The sequence below is a fragment of the Melospiza melodia genome, chromosome 13 (assembly GCF_035770615.1).
Source record: "Melospiza melodia melodia isolate bMelMel2 chromosome 13, bMelMel2.pri, whole genome shotgun sequence".
Classification (NCBI taxonomy): domain Eukaryota; kingdom Metazoa; phylum Chordata; class Aves; order Passeriformes; family Passerellidae; genus Melospiza; species Melospiza melodia.
This window is the reverse complement of record NC_086206.1, coordinates 16,413,044-16,429,271: the sequence shown is the minus strand read 5'-3', so window position 1 is coordinate 16,429,271 and position 16,228 is coordinate 16,413,044. Positions and strand designations below refer to the sequence as shown.

General features: G+C 49.8%; 2 protein-coding genes across 2 annotated transcripts; one reads left to right on the top strand and one right to left on the bottom strand.

Annotated features, from left to right (window-relative positions):
* Window positions 1–125: 125 nt before the first annotated feature.
* On the bottom strand, window positions 126–7,449 carry COQ9 (coenzyme Q9). The gene is made up of 9 exons (XM_063168033.1): window positions 7,374–7,449; window positions 6,511–6,682; window positions 5,832–5,967; window positions 5,333–5,475; window positions 4,985–5,069; window positions 3,662–3,766; window positions 1,846–2,001; window positions 1,425–1,478; window positions 126–174 (listed from the first exon to the last, which is right to left on the bottom strand). The coding sequence occupies exons 1-9, from the start codon at window positions 7,432–7,434 to the stop codon at window positions 139–141; spliced, it is 948 nt and encodes a 315-aa protein (XP_063024103.1). The 5' UTR covers window positions 7,435–7,449; the 3' UTR covers window positions 126–138.
* On the top strand, window positions 7,443–14,665 carry CIAPIN1 (cytokine induced apoptosis inhibitor 1). The gene is made up of 9 exons (XM_063168034.1): window positions 7,443–7,522; window positions 9,639–9,820; window positions 10,116–10,268; window positions 11,111–11,187; window positions 11,437–11,605; window positions 11,811–11,884; window positions 12,217–12,332; window positions 12,863–12,932; window positions 13,459–14,665. Exons 2-9 carry the CDS (start codon window positions 9,664–9,666, stop codon window positions 13,567–13,569), a joined length of 927 nt encoding a protein of 308 aa, XP_063024104.1. The 5' UTR covers window positions 7,443–7,522; window positions 9,639–9,663; the 3' UTR covers window positions 13,570–14,665.
* Window positions 14,666–16,228: the final 1,563 nt, after the last annotated feature.

The following is a 16,228-nucleotide window of genomic DNA, read 5'->3' as shown; positions in this document are numbered from 1 at the left end:
GCAGCGCCCGCCCGCTCCGGCCCCGCCCCGCTCCCCCGGCCCCGGTGCGCCCGCAATAAGAGTCCGTGCCAGGCTGAGTACGACTTTATTGGTGCCGGGGAAGGGCCGGGCGCGGCCGCTCCGGTGCTCGCCGCCGCCTCACCGGCGCTGGTTCAGCCCCGCCAGGTTCTTGATCTGTGGGCACAGGGAGAACGGGGTTTAGTGCTCCTGTCCCGGGCGGGTGCCGAGGGGAGGCCGGTGTGCTACGAGCAGAGATGCGGGGCCGAGAGGGATCTCTGTGGTTTGGGGATGGACAAGAACCAAACTCCGGCCGCCCCTCGCACCGGAGCCTGCCCTCCCGGTCAGCAGGTTTGGGTTTATTTCTGTGGCCCCACAGACCTCGGCAGTGAGTTTTTGCTTTTGGGGCTTCATTTGGCTCATCCATTTTGCAGAGAGCTGCAGAGCTCAGCACTCCTGTACACCTCCTCGGGACCCCCTGCACCTGTGGGAGGTCCGGAATGCGCTCCCCTGTCAGGAATGTACGGGGATGATTCTGCCCTAAAGCCGCCTGACCACAGCCCACCCCCTTCAGGATGCACCCAGGTTTATCTGGGCACTGCATCTGCTGCAGGGACAGAGGGAGACATCCCAGACCCGGGGGCACCGTGTGGATGTAAAACAGAGCCCGGGGCTTCTCTAGGGGAGGATCCTCTTGGCACACGCAGGTATGAGAGAGGAGAGAGCCTGAGAGACACCAAATCCCACCACAACTGCAGGGGAAAAGAGGTGGGAGAAATTCTTGACAAGTGCTTCATCAGTTACAATGTCTAAATTATGTTCCAGCCTACTTGTCCCATAACAAGAAAATCACTTTGTTACTAAATAAAACGGGAGTTGTCCAAAAATAGAATCACAGCGAGGCCCTGAAGGCCTTCAGAAGCCACTCTTGGGTACACAGAGGGTTATTTTGTATCCCAGAAGAAGTGCAGTTCCCTGACAGAAAGAAGTCCAGGACACTACCAAGAAGTGGAGGAATTCTTGGAAGGACACTGGAGTCCAATGACAGAGCTTGAGGAAGTCACCATGCTGTGGCTCAGGGACTGGGGCCACTGAGCCTCTGTCAAGATTTCCAGCACAGAGCCTGGCACAGGGAGAGATCTTGTGACAAGCAATGGAGAACAGCCGTATTTATTCTGATCACCTGTCTCTCATCCCTAAAGCTCACCCTGCAGCTTCAGACTTAATTTCCTTATGCTCTATTCAAGTGCTTCCACCACAAAACAGTGAGCTAACCTCAGACTACCAAGGAAATCACCCTTAAATAAATCTAAGTTATGAAAGATGACAGTTTTTCCATGTTGTCCTCTAGATTTGGGAGGAAAACACCTGCTGACATTCAGGAGCAATTCTGCTCTCACAGCCCTGCAGGTTCCAGCATTACTTACAGTAACTGCAGCTCCCATCAGGCCCTGGACAACAGCTTCTCCAGTGGATTGCACCTGGGAGACACAAGGAGAACACAACATTTTGCTTCCTGCAGTTGCACCCGTGGCCCCCAAACACAGAGGGAATGCACAACAAGCATGTGTCTGCCACAGAAAGGTGCTGACAGCACTGCAGACAAGTGACAGCCACAGACAGGGACATGGAAGGGGTTTCCTGGGATGTCTCCTAACCACTGGGACAGTCTGACAAAGAGGGCACCTCCATGTCAGTTTATTAAAAACCACAAAATCATTTATTGATTTGGAACCGACAGCAACAAGGGGGTGTCTCAGCAGATGTGCACGATGGAAAAGCCAGCTGTGCCTGCAGGTATCCTTGTGGAGAGGGATGTGCTGCATGCACACCTGTCCCCAGGCTTACCTGGGTGGCTGTATTGCTCATGGCCATGGCATCAGCCACTCTGTTCTCCAGGAAGCGCCAGGTGTCCTCGAAGCCAGGGGACGAGTCCTGCATCATGACCAGCTCCGTGGTGTTGTAGATGGCAGTGAGCACTGCCCGCCGGGTGTACCAGTTAAACTGCAGGGCATGGGAGGGAGAGAGAGAGAGAGACAGAGCTGTGACCTGAGTGCTCATCCAGGGTCACAGAACTGCCAAGAGAGACAGAGCTGTGACCTGAGTGCTCATCCAGGGTCACAGAACTGCCAGGAACACCCCACACCCACAGCATGTCCCTCCCTCTTGGATTTCCTGAGCCCCCGTAATTGGGAGGAATGATGAATCTGACTCCATGTTCTTAGAAGGCTCATTTATTATTTTATTATCTGCATTATATTAAAGAATACTATACTAAATAATAGAGAAAGGATACAGACAGAAGGCTGTATCTAATTAGTATCTAAAAGATACTAGATTAGTATGTAAAAGAAACTAATGAAAACTCATGACTCTCTCTTCAGAGTCCAACACAGCTTGGCCCTGATTGGTGATTAACTCAAAACAATTCACATTAAACCAATGACACCCCCAGCTGTTGGATAAACAATCTCCAAACCACTTTCCAAAGCAGCAAAACACAGGAGAAGTGAATGAGATAATATTGTTTTACTTCTCTGAGGCTTCTCAGCTTCTCAGGAGAGAAATCGCGGGCAAGGGGGTTTTTCCAGAAAATATGACAGTGACACCTCCCCATATAGAGGAATTTGCCATTTGCAGCTGGATCTCTCAGGGCCTCAGACAAAACTCTTTCTGTTCTCTTCCTGCTCCTAAAATCCCACCTGAAGGGGTCTCTGAGGCATGAGAATTCTCTGCCTGGCTCCTGGTGTTGGGAAGAGGGATCTGCTGTCAGTGACTTTAAACCCCATTACTGGGAAGAGGGAGCAGGCTCAGCTTTCCTGGAAAACTCATGCAGCCAGTCAGGAGGTGCAAACAAAACACAACTTTAGAAACTCCTAATCCCTACATCAGTGAGACTTTAGGAACAGCTAGACACTGGCTCCAACATGTTGATTTGACTTGCATAACACATAAGGGACTTTCAGTTCCTGAAGCAATTGTGTTCTTTCAGTTGCCTTCTGGTTTATTCCTTTAATTTTTCTGCTGCCTTATTTATTTTTCACTTCAGTAGCTTCTCTTTTATACACAGATAAAAGAAGCTTATTAAAGTAGTTTGTTAAAATGGTTCATTTAGCTTTTTCCATCTCACCCTACATCTATAAGAATTAAAGTAATTTATTAATTGCCATAATTAAGGTTATAATTTTCTTTTATTTCCTGCCAGAAAGATGAAAGCTTTAATAAGCTACTGGTATTTTTAGGTAGGCTCTTTAAAGGTTTTCAAGTCAAGTCTGTAAATGCTATTGCTAGTAGAAGAGAGCTGTTGGACAGACCCACTGCTCACTCACTGAAAACTGGATCAGCTTCTCAGTCTCAAAATCTCAACAACTTTGTCTGTGTCTTCAAAAAGGAAAAAATAAGAGCACTTAAGAGCCCAGGGAAGCAGGTCCTTTTAATTTGCACTAATCCCATTGGCAGTAATTTGCATTCAGCCTCAGTGGCTCTTAAGTCTCTTTAGAAATTAGATGTTGTTTATAAGGACCCTTGGGTGCCTCTGAAATGCTTTCTTCACTCAACAAATGGGCCATGGACAGAGGGACTCAGCCCCACTCCTGTCTGAAGCCATGACTTTGCCAAAGTGCTGAGGGGTAGAAGCAGCTTGTCCCAAAGCACAAGGACTCACATCTGTGGACTGGTCCCCAGCATAGTGCCAGATATCATCAATCATGCTGGTGAGGAGGCTGAGGCTGGAAGGGATGTTACGTGGGAGCAGCAGGACACTCAGGGCCTGCAAAGGAAACAAAGAAATAGGAGCCAAAGAGAGAAGGATGTAACACCAAAGGAGACCAACACTGCTCTGCCCTGTTATCTTTCCCCTGTTGCTGCTGACTGAGCCTGTCACTTGTCACTCCAGCTCCCAGTGACAAGACCTCCCAGCTCTCTGCAGTCTTTCCAAGCAGCAGGATGTGCAGGGAGCACACAGTGTGGCTCAGCAGGGTGTGCAGGGAGCACACAGTGTGGCACAGTAAGTTCAGGCCTCAGCCTGTACTGGCCCAGAAGATCCCTCCCTGCTCAGTTCAAACATTCCTGTGCTGTCTCTCCTGAGCTGCCTCTGTGGCATGGAAACATCAGAGCCTGAGCTGACTCACACTGTGCTGTGCCCCTGTGGGCAGGGAGTCACATCTCTCATTTCTCTGAATTTGACTTTGAACTCAGAGCTGCAACCAAGGGCAGAGCAGCGCCAGCCATAATGGCCCTGCTGGGATCCTGCAGCCTTTGAACGTAATCACACAGTGCCAGGAGAGACACAAACCACCCACATCCTTCACAGGGCAAATTATGCTAATCTGAAAGAAGAACATGAAGCCTGTACTCTCTCTCTGTGCATGGGGTGCAGGATTCAGCTGCCCAGAGGCCAGCAGTGGCTCTGCACAGAGGCTGACCTCACAGCAATCTTTGCAGGCCAAGATTAGGAACTCTCTGCTTGTCACTGTAGCCACAATTCAGTCTGTGAGAAGAATGGCTTGGGAGTTAAACCTGAATTTAGAAGCATGGAGCCCTCTCAGTTCAGCTGTACCCTCAGGCTGCCAGGGGTCTGTCAGTCACACACTGCAAGGACAGCTCCCTGCAGCAAAGCAGTTCTGCATTCCCAGGTGTGAGGTGATCCCAGTGCAGCCACAGCAATGCTGCACAGGGCCTGACTCACAGTGACCCTGCAAGCAGGACTGAGCAGAGACACAGCAATCAATCCCCTGGGGATGCCAGATGGGTGGAGGGAACAACAGAGAGCTCTGCCGTTCCAGAAGTGCCAGAAACAGTTGCTCTAAGGTCACCTTTAACTGCCTCCTTCAAGGCTGCTCTCTTCCTGAAGGCTACTAATCGTCTGAAAGCAGCCAGGGCTTCATTTACTACCCTGAACTAATCTGGTGGGGAGACTGTGTTGAAAGTCACAGGGTGTTTAAAGTATACACACACAAAAGAGACAATGCTGATATTACTTTTATACCTGGGGCCATTTCTCAATGTATGGAATCAGCATCCTCAGTCTGGCTTCCACAGCATCTCTCAGGAATTCATCTATAGGCTTCTTCCTGAGTAAGGAAAAAAATTAGAAAGAATATCCAAGTTAAACTCAATTCTGATCTTGAAAGATCAATCTCCACCTGGCTGAGCAATAGATAAGGAAAGTATTACACATCCTTCATGCCTTTGGTCCTAGTCTGTATCTGGGAAGATGATTTTATTTGGGTAAATTATACTTTTAATCTCAAGTATCTGTGTTCCAGGTGGCCTCTCTGTCTACCTAGCTCCCAAAATCTGCAAAGGAAGACATTAGTTCACAGCCAGTACTCACTCTGCTTTACCCAGCTGCACTAGTTTCTGCTCCTTCTTCAGCAGCTCGGACAATTTGGTGTTGCAGTCAGACACAAAGTGCAGGATCAGTTCACTGCCATCGCTGTGAAACAGCCCTGCTGCAGCAACAGAGAGGCCCAGGGTCTGGAGCAAAGAAGAGAGAAGCACAGACCAGGTCAGACACTGCTAAGCAGGATCCAGCTAGAAAAAAGTTGTATTTATTTTGTGAAAGACGTTATGTGAATTTAAACAAAGCAACACTGCATTAAAAAGTACTTCCTAGACATGTTCTCTCTTTAGGATTCACTGCTGTACGTTGTGTCTCAGTCTGACTCTGAAGGGTTTATCCTGTAGCAGCTGGGTCTCACTCCTGCCCAGTAGCGTTTGCTGACTAGGGTGCATCGCCCAAGAGTATGTGGGGGAAGCATGCAGGCCTGGCTGTCCCTGCACTTCAGCTCCATCCAGTTTTCAACTGGGTTGTTGCTTCTCTCCCCACATACCTTGGCTCCCTCTGCAATGGCCTCTGCAGTCCAGCCATGCTCAGGCACAAACTCCAGCGCCGCTGTGAGGATTCGATGCTGCAGCTGCTCCTCGCTCTCATAGTCCTCAGACTGCTGGCCGCCCTGGCCAGTGTAACTATGAGAAGGTATTGTTACAGTGAGGGAGTGTCACCACCAACCACAGAACCTGGGCTCTGCCACTCACTCCCTGACACCAGGCACATTTTAGGACCTGCTTTGTATCAATCTGGCCTCCTCCAGTAAAATCCTTCCCTGTCCAGAAAAAGGATTCTTAACGAATCTTTGCTCAGAGAGAAGAGGGAAATAAGGGAAGGAGGGCTCAGTGGAGATGGAGACCAATCAGCCCCACATTCCCCTCCTTTACAGAAAACTAAACTATAACCTTTTCCAACATGGGCTTTATACTATGGGCATATAGACAATATATGGTCCCTGGATTTTTTAGATTCACACGAAAATCCAGAAACAAAGACCTGCAAGCCCCATACTGTTTCTATGGTGGAATTTGTACAGTCACAGCAAACCAGCTCTCCAGCTGCTGCAGTCTGGCGCTCCTTAACTCTGGATCTTGTCTTCCATTTTCAAATGTGAGGTTCAGGAAAGCAAAAGCCCTCCGACCCCTCTTGGTGGGACAGTGCTAGAAGGAGTTGTGAGTTACCTGGGGTGAGGGCCCTGAGGTTTCTCTTCAGGCTGGTGCCCAGCTGGAGGTGAATCAAAGTGCTGCTGGGAGGAGGATGCCCATGGCTCCTTCTTGTGCTCATCGGAGGCTGCCCTGAGCGCGGCGGAGGCCTGGAGAGCCCGGAGGGGCGGGTACTGCTGGCACCTGACCACTGCAAGGAAAAACAAGAGTCAGCATCTCCTTCCCACACCGGGAAAATCAAGGTGGAGAGAACTGTGGTGAATGCAGCTGAAAAGAACACAAATTCAGAGTGTCTATTTTTACGCTTCTGTTAAGCGCCGCTCTCAGCTGAGCTCATGTCTATGTGAATACAGCAAAAATGTTTTGTGAGGGAAAGTGCAGTGCAAATGGCAGATATTGCAAGTTGTTTCCCAATCTCGGACTGGAAACCAGGCAGCCAACATGCCCTCTCCCCATTTTGGTCCCTGATTAAGGAGTTGGGAGGAAGGTGCTGAACTCCGAGCAGGAGATGTAAGGCAAGTCCGACTCGGGAGCCGAAGAGCCCTGACAGACACCACACGCTAATCACTAAGTGATTACTCAATGACACTCTGGGAGAACTTTTAATTTAGCTGCTGCTTTTTAGATTTGGGGTTTATTTTAAATAAATTGGGTTTCACGGCCCACGCGCCTAACGAAAACCACCACGGCCCAACCCCTCATTCAAACCCACCGGCTTGGGGCCCGCCCCGCTTCCCTCACACCCCCCGTGCCCTTCACCTCACCTTGCCCCGCCCCGATCGCCGGGGGCGCGCACGGGGACGCGCACGAGAGCGCGCTCCCCCCTCCCCCTCCCTTCCCTCCCCGCCCCGCGTCCCGGGCGCGCCCCCCCCGCCCCTCACCCGCGCGCCGTGCCCGCCACAGCCGCCAGCCCGCGCGCCGCAGCCCGCCCGCCGCCGCCATCTTGGAAGCGGGCAGAGCGCGATGACGTCACGGTGACGGCGTCAGGCCGGGACGAGCGAGCGGAGCGGAGCGGGCCGGATCACGGGAGGTGAGCGGCGCGGGACGGGGCTGCCGCTGCCCCTTTCTCCCCTTAAAAATCCTTTCTGAGACCTTGTCTGAAGCACTGAGGGGGTGGGTGGGGTGTGCTGTGTGCGTGTTTGTGTGTGTGTGTTTAAGTAATTCCTTCACGAAATTTCCTCGCGTGTCCTGTCCTTGCTGCCGCTGAACCGTCCCTGCTCGGTGACCGAGAGGTTTAGTGCGCCCGTTCCGCCTGCGCTTCAAACGCGCACCCACTGTAGGGCCGCAGCCTTGCGCCGCCGGAGCGTCCCGGCCCGCCGGGAGCCGGAGCATTTCCAGGCCGCCGGGATCCGCAGCGTCCCGGGCCCGCCGGGAGCCGGAGCGTCCCGGCCCGCCGGGAGCCGGAGCATTTCCAGGCCGCCGGGAGCCGGAGCGTTCCGGGCCCGCCGGAGCATTTCCAGGCCGCCGGGAGCCGGAGCGTTCCGGGCCCGCCGGAGCATTTCCAGGCCGCCGGCAGCCGGAGCGTTCGCAGCTCGGTGGGAGCCGGAGCGTCCCGGCCCGCTGGAATCTGGCTGTGCTGCGTCAGGAGGCTGCAGTTTACAGCCCTGGAGTGGTTTGGGTTGGGAAGGACTGTCAGGATCATCCCATTCCACCACAGCAGCTTTCTGATCTACCGAAGCGGAACCTGCGCTATTGTTTAACCCCTCTCCTTGCCCTGTTCCTCGGGGACCGTTCAATGTGTGTGACACGGAGATAAGGGCCCCTCCTCCGCGGCCTCCTCGCCGCATCTCTGGGCGGTGCTGTTGCTGTTGATGCAGTTTGGGCTCTGACTGATCTTGCAAGGTCATCACCTGCTGGTCAGAGAGGAAGCTGTGACTTCGGGTTTATCTTTCCCACCTTAGCCTCGCAGCCTAGGCGTCTTTTGAGATTTTCAGCCTACTTCTTGGGAAAGGTGACTTTTTAATGGGATTTGTATGTGTGGTTACAAATGTTACTGTCTGCTGTAGCTGCTTAGCTTGTGTCACACATGCAAAACCAGCTGTGAGGTGTTACAACCTGCAGTGTACATCCAAGGTGTATATTCCCGACTGGATTGGTATTGTGGTTGTTTTAATGTGAATTCCTACCACAGGAGCTCAGAAAAGGCACAGATTGTCCCATTCTGAACTTGTTGGCAGTTTGCAGGAGGGAGGGGGAGTCCACAGCACGCAGAGCCAGAGGAACTGTGGGTGAAAATCCACTTCCCACCTCACTGCAGTTAAATTTGGTACAGCATATCCATGAGCTGTGCTTCAGTGGCAATGTGGTGGCAGCAAGGCATTGCTCAGGATGTGTGAGGTAGCAATTCCTGGTAAAGACCTTGTTTATAACTGTCTCTCCAGAAATAGGTGTGTTGTTTCCAGGTAACTGAAAATAAACTGGGCAACTGTTCTGGCCAGCAGTGCTCTCTGTTCTCTGTGTTGTGTTAAATTAGGAAGAAAATAGGTTTGTGTTGGACAGAGGAAAGAGGGGTGATCATGGGGTTCAGTAGCTGGTGCTGCTGTGAGAACAGGTGATGATGGGATGGTATTGCCATACAAGGAATACAATCTCATATAAAAGTTTAGTGGAGACAGCTTTCTCAAAACTGTCCCTGCACATTCTGTTCTGCTCCTCCCTCCCTGTAATTTGCTCACCCAGTGCCACCAATCCTAACGGTGGAAGAGCCACAATCTGGAATGCTGGGAATGCTGAAAGTTACTTTTTTCTTCTCATGTACTGCATAAGTAAACTCTGCTAGGTTGTGTTTGGAGTAGGAGACACAAGGCAGTGCTTAATGTCAAATAGCTGTCACTGCTCAGGAAATCCAGGAATCCTGTGTTTTTCTTATTCAGATTTTTAAGGAAAGCAGGTGAGTTTTTTTTGTTATTTGGTTGATTTCTTTAAAGCATGGCTTGTAGAGTCCCATCAATGAACTGGAGAGGAGCTGAACTATGCCCTGAAGTGTAGCTCTTTCTTCATGTCCTGCTAACGCTCAGTTTGTGGGAACTTTGTGTTGCCCATTTCCAGAAAATTACCCCCACTTATTAAAACAACTCAGCTGATTAAATCACAGTGCTCAGAGGTTTGTGCTGTGTTTGGCACTCAGCCTTGCCCTCTCTCCCCAGCCCTGCCAGGTTTGCTGCTGCTGCAATGGGCGAGTACGGGTTGGCTCCAGGCCAGCGCGTGGCCATCATCTGGGACAGCTCCTCGCCCGTCGAAGCCCTGAAGGATTTGGTGGATAAAGTCCAGTCACTGGTGGGAGCTGATAATCATATCTCTGTGGAAAATGTTAACCAGCTGCCTCTGTGTAAGAATGAGCTTAATTCTTCATTGTTTCCTTAAAAGGGAGAGGGTTCTGCTGCTGTGTGAGCCAACACCTTCCCACTGTGGGAGTCAGCAGTCAGAACATTGTCAGCACCTGCTGTTGCCTCTTACCTGGGCAGTACAGCAGGGGAAGTGATGCACCCTAGCTGTGCTTCTAAGCTTGGTGTCTTTGATGAGTTCCTGCTGTTGCACTCAAGCATGAGGGATGAGGGAGGTGGAACTGGTGTTTAGAGCTGTGTGTACATGCTCAGTTGTACCATTTTGCTCTTTCTTCCCAGCGGCTCACAGGAAGTCCAGCTTCGATGTGATCCTCTCTGGCATGGTGCCAGGCAGTGCAGCCCAGCACAGTGTGGAGCTCCTGGCAGAAGTAGCTCGGATACTTAAGCCAGGGGGCCGTGTCCTGCTGAAAGAACCTGTGCTTACAGAGTTAGGTGAGAGAATCTTGCTTCCATGGCAACATAGCATTTCTCGTGAGGACTAGGCTGAAATAGAAAGGACAGGAACCCTGATCAACATGGAGAGATTTTCATTCTCCTGGCGCACTAACTCAAATCACAAGGTTTTTATCCTGTGCTTATGCTGGTATCCACCAAAGATGTATGCAGTCACTCTCCTATCCAAAATGCTGGATGGGCTTGTTCCTAAACTACATTGAAAAGCTTCAGTGCTGCTGTTTTCTCCTCAGGGTGCAGTGTTAAGTAGTTGCAGATGTTGTGTTTCTGAGGAGCTTCTGAAGTGGTTTTAAAAACAGGTGACAGATGTTGAAGAGATTGCCTCAGAAGTCCATTGAGAAATAATTATCCAGGAAAGGTTAAAAGTCTTTGGACTGAGTTTTAGGAGAAAAGCCAGAGCTGGACAGCTGGAGGAGCCATGAGAAGGCAAACACAAGATGATTTCTTAATGTAGCATATTCATTTAGGAGTCCATGTTTTGAAAACTTCATGAGTAGTTTAACAGGTAAAAATGTTGGGGAGGGAGTTTGTTTGGGGATTTGTTAAAATCTTTTTTTGATGGGTATTGATTGGATTGAGAAATGTTTTGGCACATATAGAACATATTCTGAGCTAGAATGGCTTTGTGACCCCACACTGTTACTCTAATGAACAAGCTGCTGCTGCTTTTTCTGGTTTGTTCTGTTGACTACAAAGGGCCCAATTTTGGTGCAGAAGTTTGGCTCGAGTACTTCCCTCTAAAGTTCTTGCTCTTTCAGGTGTCTCAGTGAGCTCTATTCTTGTTCTTGCCTTCTCCTACTCTCTGCTTTTGTGTCTTGCAGGAAACAATACCAAAATCAAGACAGCATCCAAGCTCCTCACAACTATGACTCTCTCTGGGTTGGTGGAAGTGAAGGAGGTAGGGATGTATTTACCATTTCCAGAAGCGCCCTTGGGCAGTTACCTGGGGATTTGCTGGGTGATGAGGGTTTTAGCTACCCTGGTTTGCTGTAAATGTGCATGGCCACTGCCTGGCACAAATTTTAGATAGTCAGCATAGTGGTTTTCTTTAGGATTGAAAATATTGGCTGTCTGTTCACTGGAATGCTGGGCTTGGTGTTAAAATAAAGGGTTCTGCATAAGGTTAACCTAAAATCTTTCTTGGCAGGTGCACAAGAAAGCACCGACCCCAGAGGAGGCCCAGTCTGTTGGAGAACATCTGGGTTACCAAGGCAATGACCTTCTCATTGTTCAGATAGAAGGCAGGAAGCCCAATTTCGAAGTGGGATCCTCAAGTCAGCTCAAACTTTCCTCTGCCAAGAAACCTGTTCCTTCAGGTGAGGAGTGGTGCATGATGAACACCTGGATTTGGTGGCTCTCACAAGGCATCACTTACAACAGGGAGACAGTTCCCAAGTAGGGAGTGCTACAGTAAAAAGCTATGAAATGAGCCTTTCCAAAGTTGCTTGAACTCTTATTTTTTTGGAGTAGATGGGGCAAAGGCTGGAATAACTACTATTTCTTCCTTTGATTTGGCTCCAGCAAAACCCCGTGTGGACCCAGCTGCTGCCAAGCTGTGGACACTGTCTGCCAATGATATGAATGATGAAGAGATGGTAAGTGGTTTTGTTTTCTTTGTGAGGCTTTGCTGTTCCTTCTCTCTCTCCATTCTTTCCTATTCTAAATACTTTCAGTCGTGCCTCTTAGGAAGCTTTAAAACTTTAGAGGTAGAAAAACCTCCCTAGGGCAAAATAACTCATCTCTTCATGGGGTCTGGAGAGCTCAGTGGTGTGGGGAGGGCAGAGGGGAGACAGGGATGAGAGAGCAGAGCTGCAGCACTTTCATGCCAGTGTACACATAGTACCATTTCTTAGAATGTAACTCACTAGTGTCATTCCCTACTGAAAAGTCCATTTCCTGCATTTTGTCTCCCATGGTGTGTTTTCAGGATCTTCTGGACTCTGATGAGCTGTTGGATTCAGAGGATTTGAAGAAGCCAGATCCATCGTCCCTCAGAGCTCCATCCTGCAATGAAAAAGGCAAAAGGAAAGCCTGCAAGAACTGGTCAGTGCTGGAATTCATGTCTCAGTGAACCTTTCAACTGCAGCATTAAACTCTTAAGAGTTGGAGGGATTTAAAAAAGATTGTAGGCAATTTGCTGTTCCTCAGAGAACTCTTTTGGTTCATGTCCTTTCTTATCTTAATTATTGGAATGTAAATCCAAATACAGGGAGAATTGACCTGTGACAGATACAGATTATCACAATGGTGTATATTATCAACAGCCATCTTGGAGGTGACTGCATAGCTTGTGCAGCTTGCCTAAAACCCTGGTTTCTCACATTGCAAGGAGAAGCAGCACATACAGCAAGTGCTGTAGTGTAATTTCCCACTCAGCTCAAACTTGAGGAGTGTTTCAACACTTGTTATACAAACTGTGGTGTTGAAGAGCAGAGTGAGGAGCATGAGTCCAGAGTCAGTTGTGTGGTGTGACAGAGTAAGGCTGTTGCATGTGAGCAGGGCTGGCACAAGTGTTGATGACTCATGACCTTTAAGCAGAAAGATGGAGGTGTGACTTCTTTGTTTTTCTACAGCACATGTGGCCTGGCTGAAGAACTGGAACAGGAGAAGAAGGGCTCGCAGCCTAAATCTGCCTGTGGAAATGTAATTAGTAATTTTTGTCTTTATACTATGGTTAGCAGCATGTGATCTGTGTGTAAGAATTCTGTTTCCTAGTCACTGCAGCCTGAGCTGGATCACTGCTTCCACAGCCTGCCTGTGCAGCTTCTGCAGAGCTTCAGCCTTTGCCCTGTGCCCATGTGCTCTGTACCAGCACATGCAGTTCTGACTCCCTGGGGCAGTCAGAGTGAGCAGTGACCCTTTCCCTCTTTGCTCATGGCCTAATCAGGGATCTGCCCAGGGGGATTGCCCTGTGGGAGCTCAGGGACTGCCCCAGCCTGGGCACACCAAGTGGGGTGGAGACTCATGTCTGTGTGAGCCTGCACAGCTCTGCCATGCACACTAACCAGGTGTGTTGGGAAGGGGTAGAAGGGAAGCAGTTTCTGTGCTCATAGATGCTGAGCAGCATCTTGATGACATGACACCTCTTGAGCTGGAGAAACCATATCACAGGGGAAGAGACCTGAAAGTGGCACCTGATTGCAGACAGTGCTTTTCTTTGCCTTGCCAGTGCTACCTGGGGGATGCATTCCGCTGTGCCAGCTGCCCTTACCTGGGGATGCCTGCCTTCAAGCCTGGCGAGAAGATTCTCCTGCCAGAGAACCAGCTGCACGATGCCTAACAAAGACATGTCCTGCCACGGACTCTGCTGCTTTTCCATCACTCTGAGGTTCTTCCTGCAGTCCTCATCCTCTCAAACTCATGCTCTCCAGCCAGTACTCCATGTGGGGAGGGACACTGCGGGCACTGACACTGCTGTGAGCTCACCACTTGTCACCGGCCTTGGGCTACCTGATCCTCTGGTGACAAGTCACGTATTAGACTTCATGTGACACTTTGTTTTGGCTGACCCGACTCGATCCTGGACGCTGGCCGTCACAGCGTGTCCCACCAGCAGAGGGAAGTACAGTCACGTGTCAGGGTGTCCTTGTGTGCCTGTGGCATTGCCCATGTCCTACAGCTCTAATTAGTCCTGATTGTCCCTGGTGAATCAGCAGCTCTGGCTCAGCCCCCGGGGCGATGGGCTCCTGCTCTCTTTGAAATTTCAACCTGCAGCCTCTTGTGTGGAGATGGTTCAGCAGCTCCTGAGGCAAGTCAGGAACAGGGAGTACCCTCAGCAGTCTGTACTCAGCAGTGTGCATGGGAAAGACTGGCAGGCATGGTGAATTTCCAGGTGTATTGGGAGCCCCTTGCCCCAGCTGTTTTCAGCAAAATGACAAAGATTCAGTGGCACCAAGAACTCGTGCCTTTAAGGCAGGGAGCTGATGAAACAAGATCTGCCTTGTCTCCCCACAGCTTTCAGTCCAACACAAGCTGGTAACACAAGGGCAGTTTGAGACTGTCACCTCTTGGTGGTTACCCAAGTGAGTTACCTGCAGTGTCAAGTACATAAGAACATAGCAATAACTTAATTTCTAGATGATCTGTGGTGGCCCTCTGCTCCCTCTCCATGAGATACTATTTATTTGTGTAGTTCTAGTGAAGCATCCTGCAGGTGTGGGATCAGGGTGCTGTTCACATTTGGTGCTGGGCTTGCTTTTCACCTGGGGAGGGGGAGGAGGAAAGCCCACATTCAGTGTCTCAGTGGGGACTGCTTTGTTTGGAGCTCTTGATCTAGAGGATGTGACTTCTTGTGTGCTGCCTGAGTTACTAAACTCATGGAGTGGGCTGGGATGAAAGGCTCTTCTGTTCTTCAAATAAAAGTGACCAATAGTAAAGCCTTTGTTTTAAGGCTGGTATTAGTGGTATTCTAAGTGTGTCTCCTTCTACTCAGCCTCTCAGTGATTTCTTAATCTGTTCAAATGTTAGGTTGTGTTCTCCATAAATTGTTCCTCTGAAAACTTGAATATGTGGTATGCACTGGAAACCCCAGATGTTAGGGAAACTTAAGAAAACACCTTTCTGACTACTCAGATGCTGCTCTGGGAATCACTGCCCCAGTGATTGCACTGCCCAGGCTGTCACTGGTGGGATTGAAGCTCCTTCCTTCCAGAGCACAGCTTTCCCAGACCCCTCTCACTCCTCCCCAGTCCCTGCTTCTGTCATCAGTGAGAACAGCTCCCAGGACACAGGATTTGTGTGATAAACCACCCATCCAACCAACTTGTAGCTTGTGCTGATCCCAGAAGGAAATGGGTAAAAGTTCTGCACACTTACAGCCTTTGGGGGTTATATTGCCTTTTCTCAGCCTCTCTGGTAGTAGAAGATCAGATCTCTTATGAGGTCCCTGATAAAGGCAGCCCCTACCCTCAACTCCACTTTTCCTCTTGCCCAAACTGGGAGAAGCAGCACTTTTGTTTCTCTGCATAAGTCAGCCTTCCTTTTCATGGCCAGCAAGGACACACTGTGTGCTCCTGGCATGAAAACCCATTGTGGATGTTCCACCCACCTGCCTTGGGTGCACATAGGGACAAGGAGAACATTGTGTTTATCGTGGTTTTACCTTCACACAGTTCCTCAACTGCTTGTGATAGCGCCTTTCTGAGAAGTGAAATTTGGAGGTTCAGCTCTGCTTCACCTTTTTAAAAATAGCCAATGGGCAAAAACTGCCCCCACCCTTCCTGCCTGCACTGGAGAAGTTGCCTCAGCAGTTCCTCCAGCAGCCCTGGCTGCCTTTCCCAGCCTCTTGTCACTGCTGTTGCTGCTCCAAGGCTATTTCATGGCTCCTTGCCTGGTTCCCTGTTAAAAATGCTATCCCAGATCTGCTTCCCCACTAACCTTGGGCATAAAGGAGGATGTAAATGCAGCACTATCAATGTCCCAGCTTCCTCCATTTCATTGATCAATAACTCTTTCTTGATGAAGCCATGAGCCATGTTTTTCTCTCCATTTCTTTTTAAGGCAGTTAAGCAAATGCAGAGCCTCTGACAGCCCTTGTTAGGCTTAATTTGATTTGCACCTCAGCTTTCCAATTTTGCCTCTTTGCAATTTAGCAAGCATGTCATTCTGCTCATGTCCTTTGTGGTTTTCCTCATGGCCTTGTGTTTTGACCAGTGGGATTCTAAAGAACTCTGCAGCTATATTTGCCTCCTCTGAAACTTCCCCTCCCTTCCCTGAGCAAATAGTAAGTGGCTACCAAGGTTGCTAGTACAAGTCTCAGGTGTCTGGCTTAGCTATTCTTGAATTCATGAGCAGTCTGTCCCTCTTAGTTGAAGGTTTTTTAAAACCCTTTTCTCCCTAAAAAAATATAATTTCATGCTACAGACACAAGAGAAGGGCTGTGCTGGTCTAGCCCAAGGGCCACCCAGCCTGGCTGTAGAGAATCACGGGATCCTGTTAGG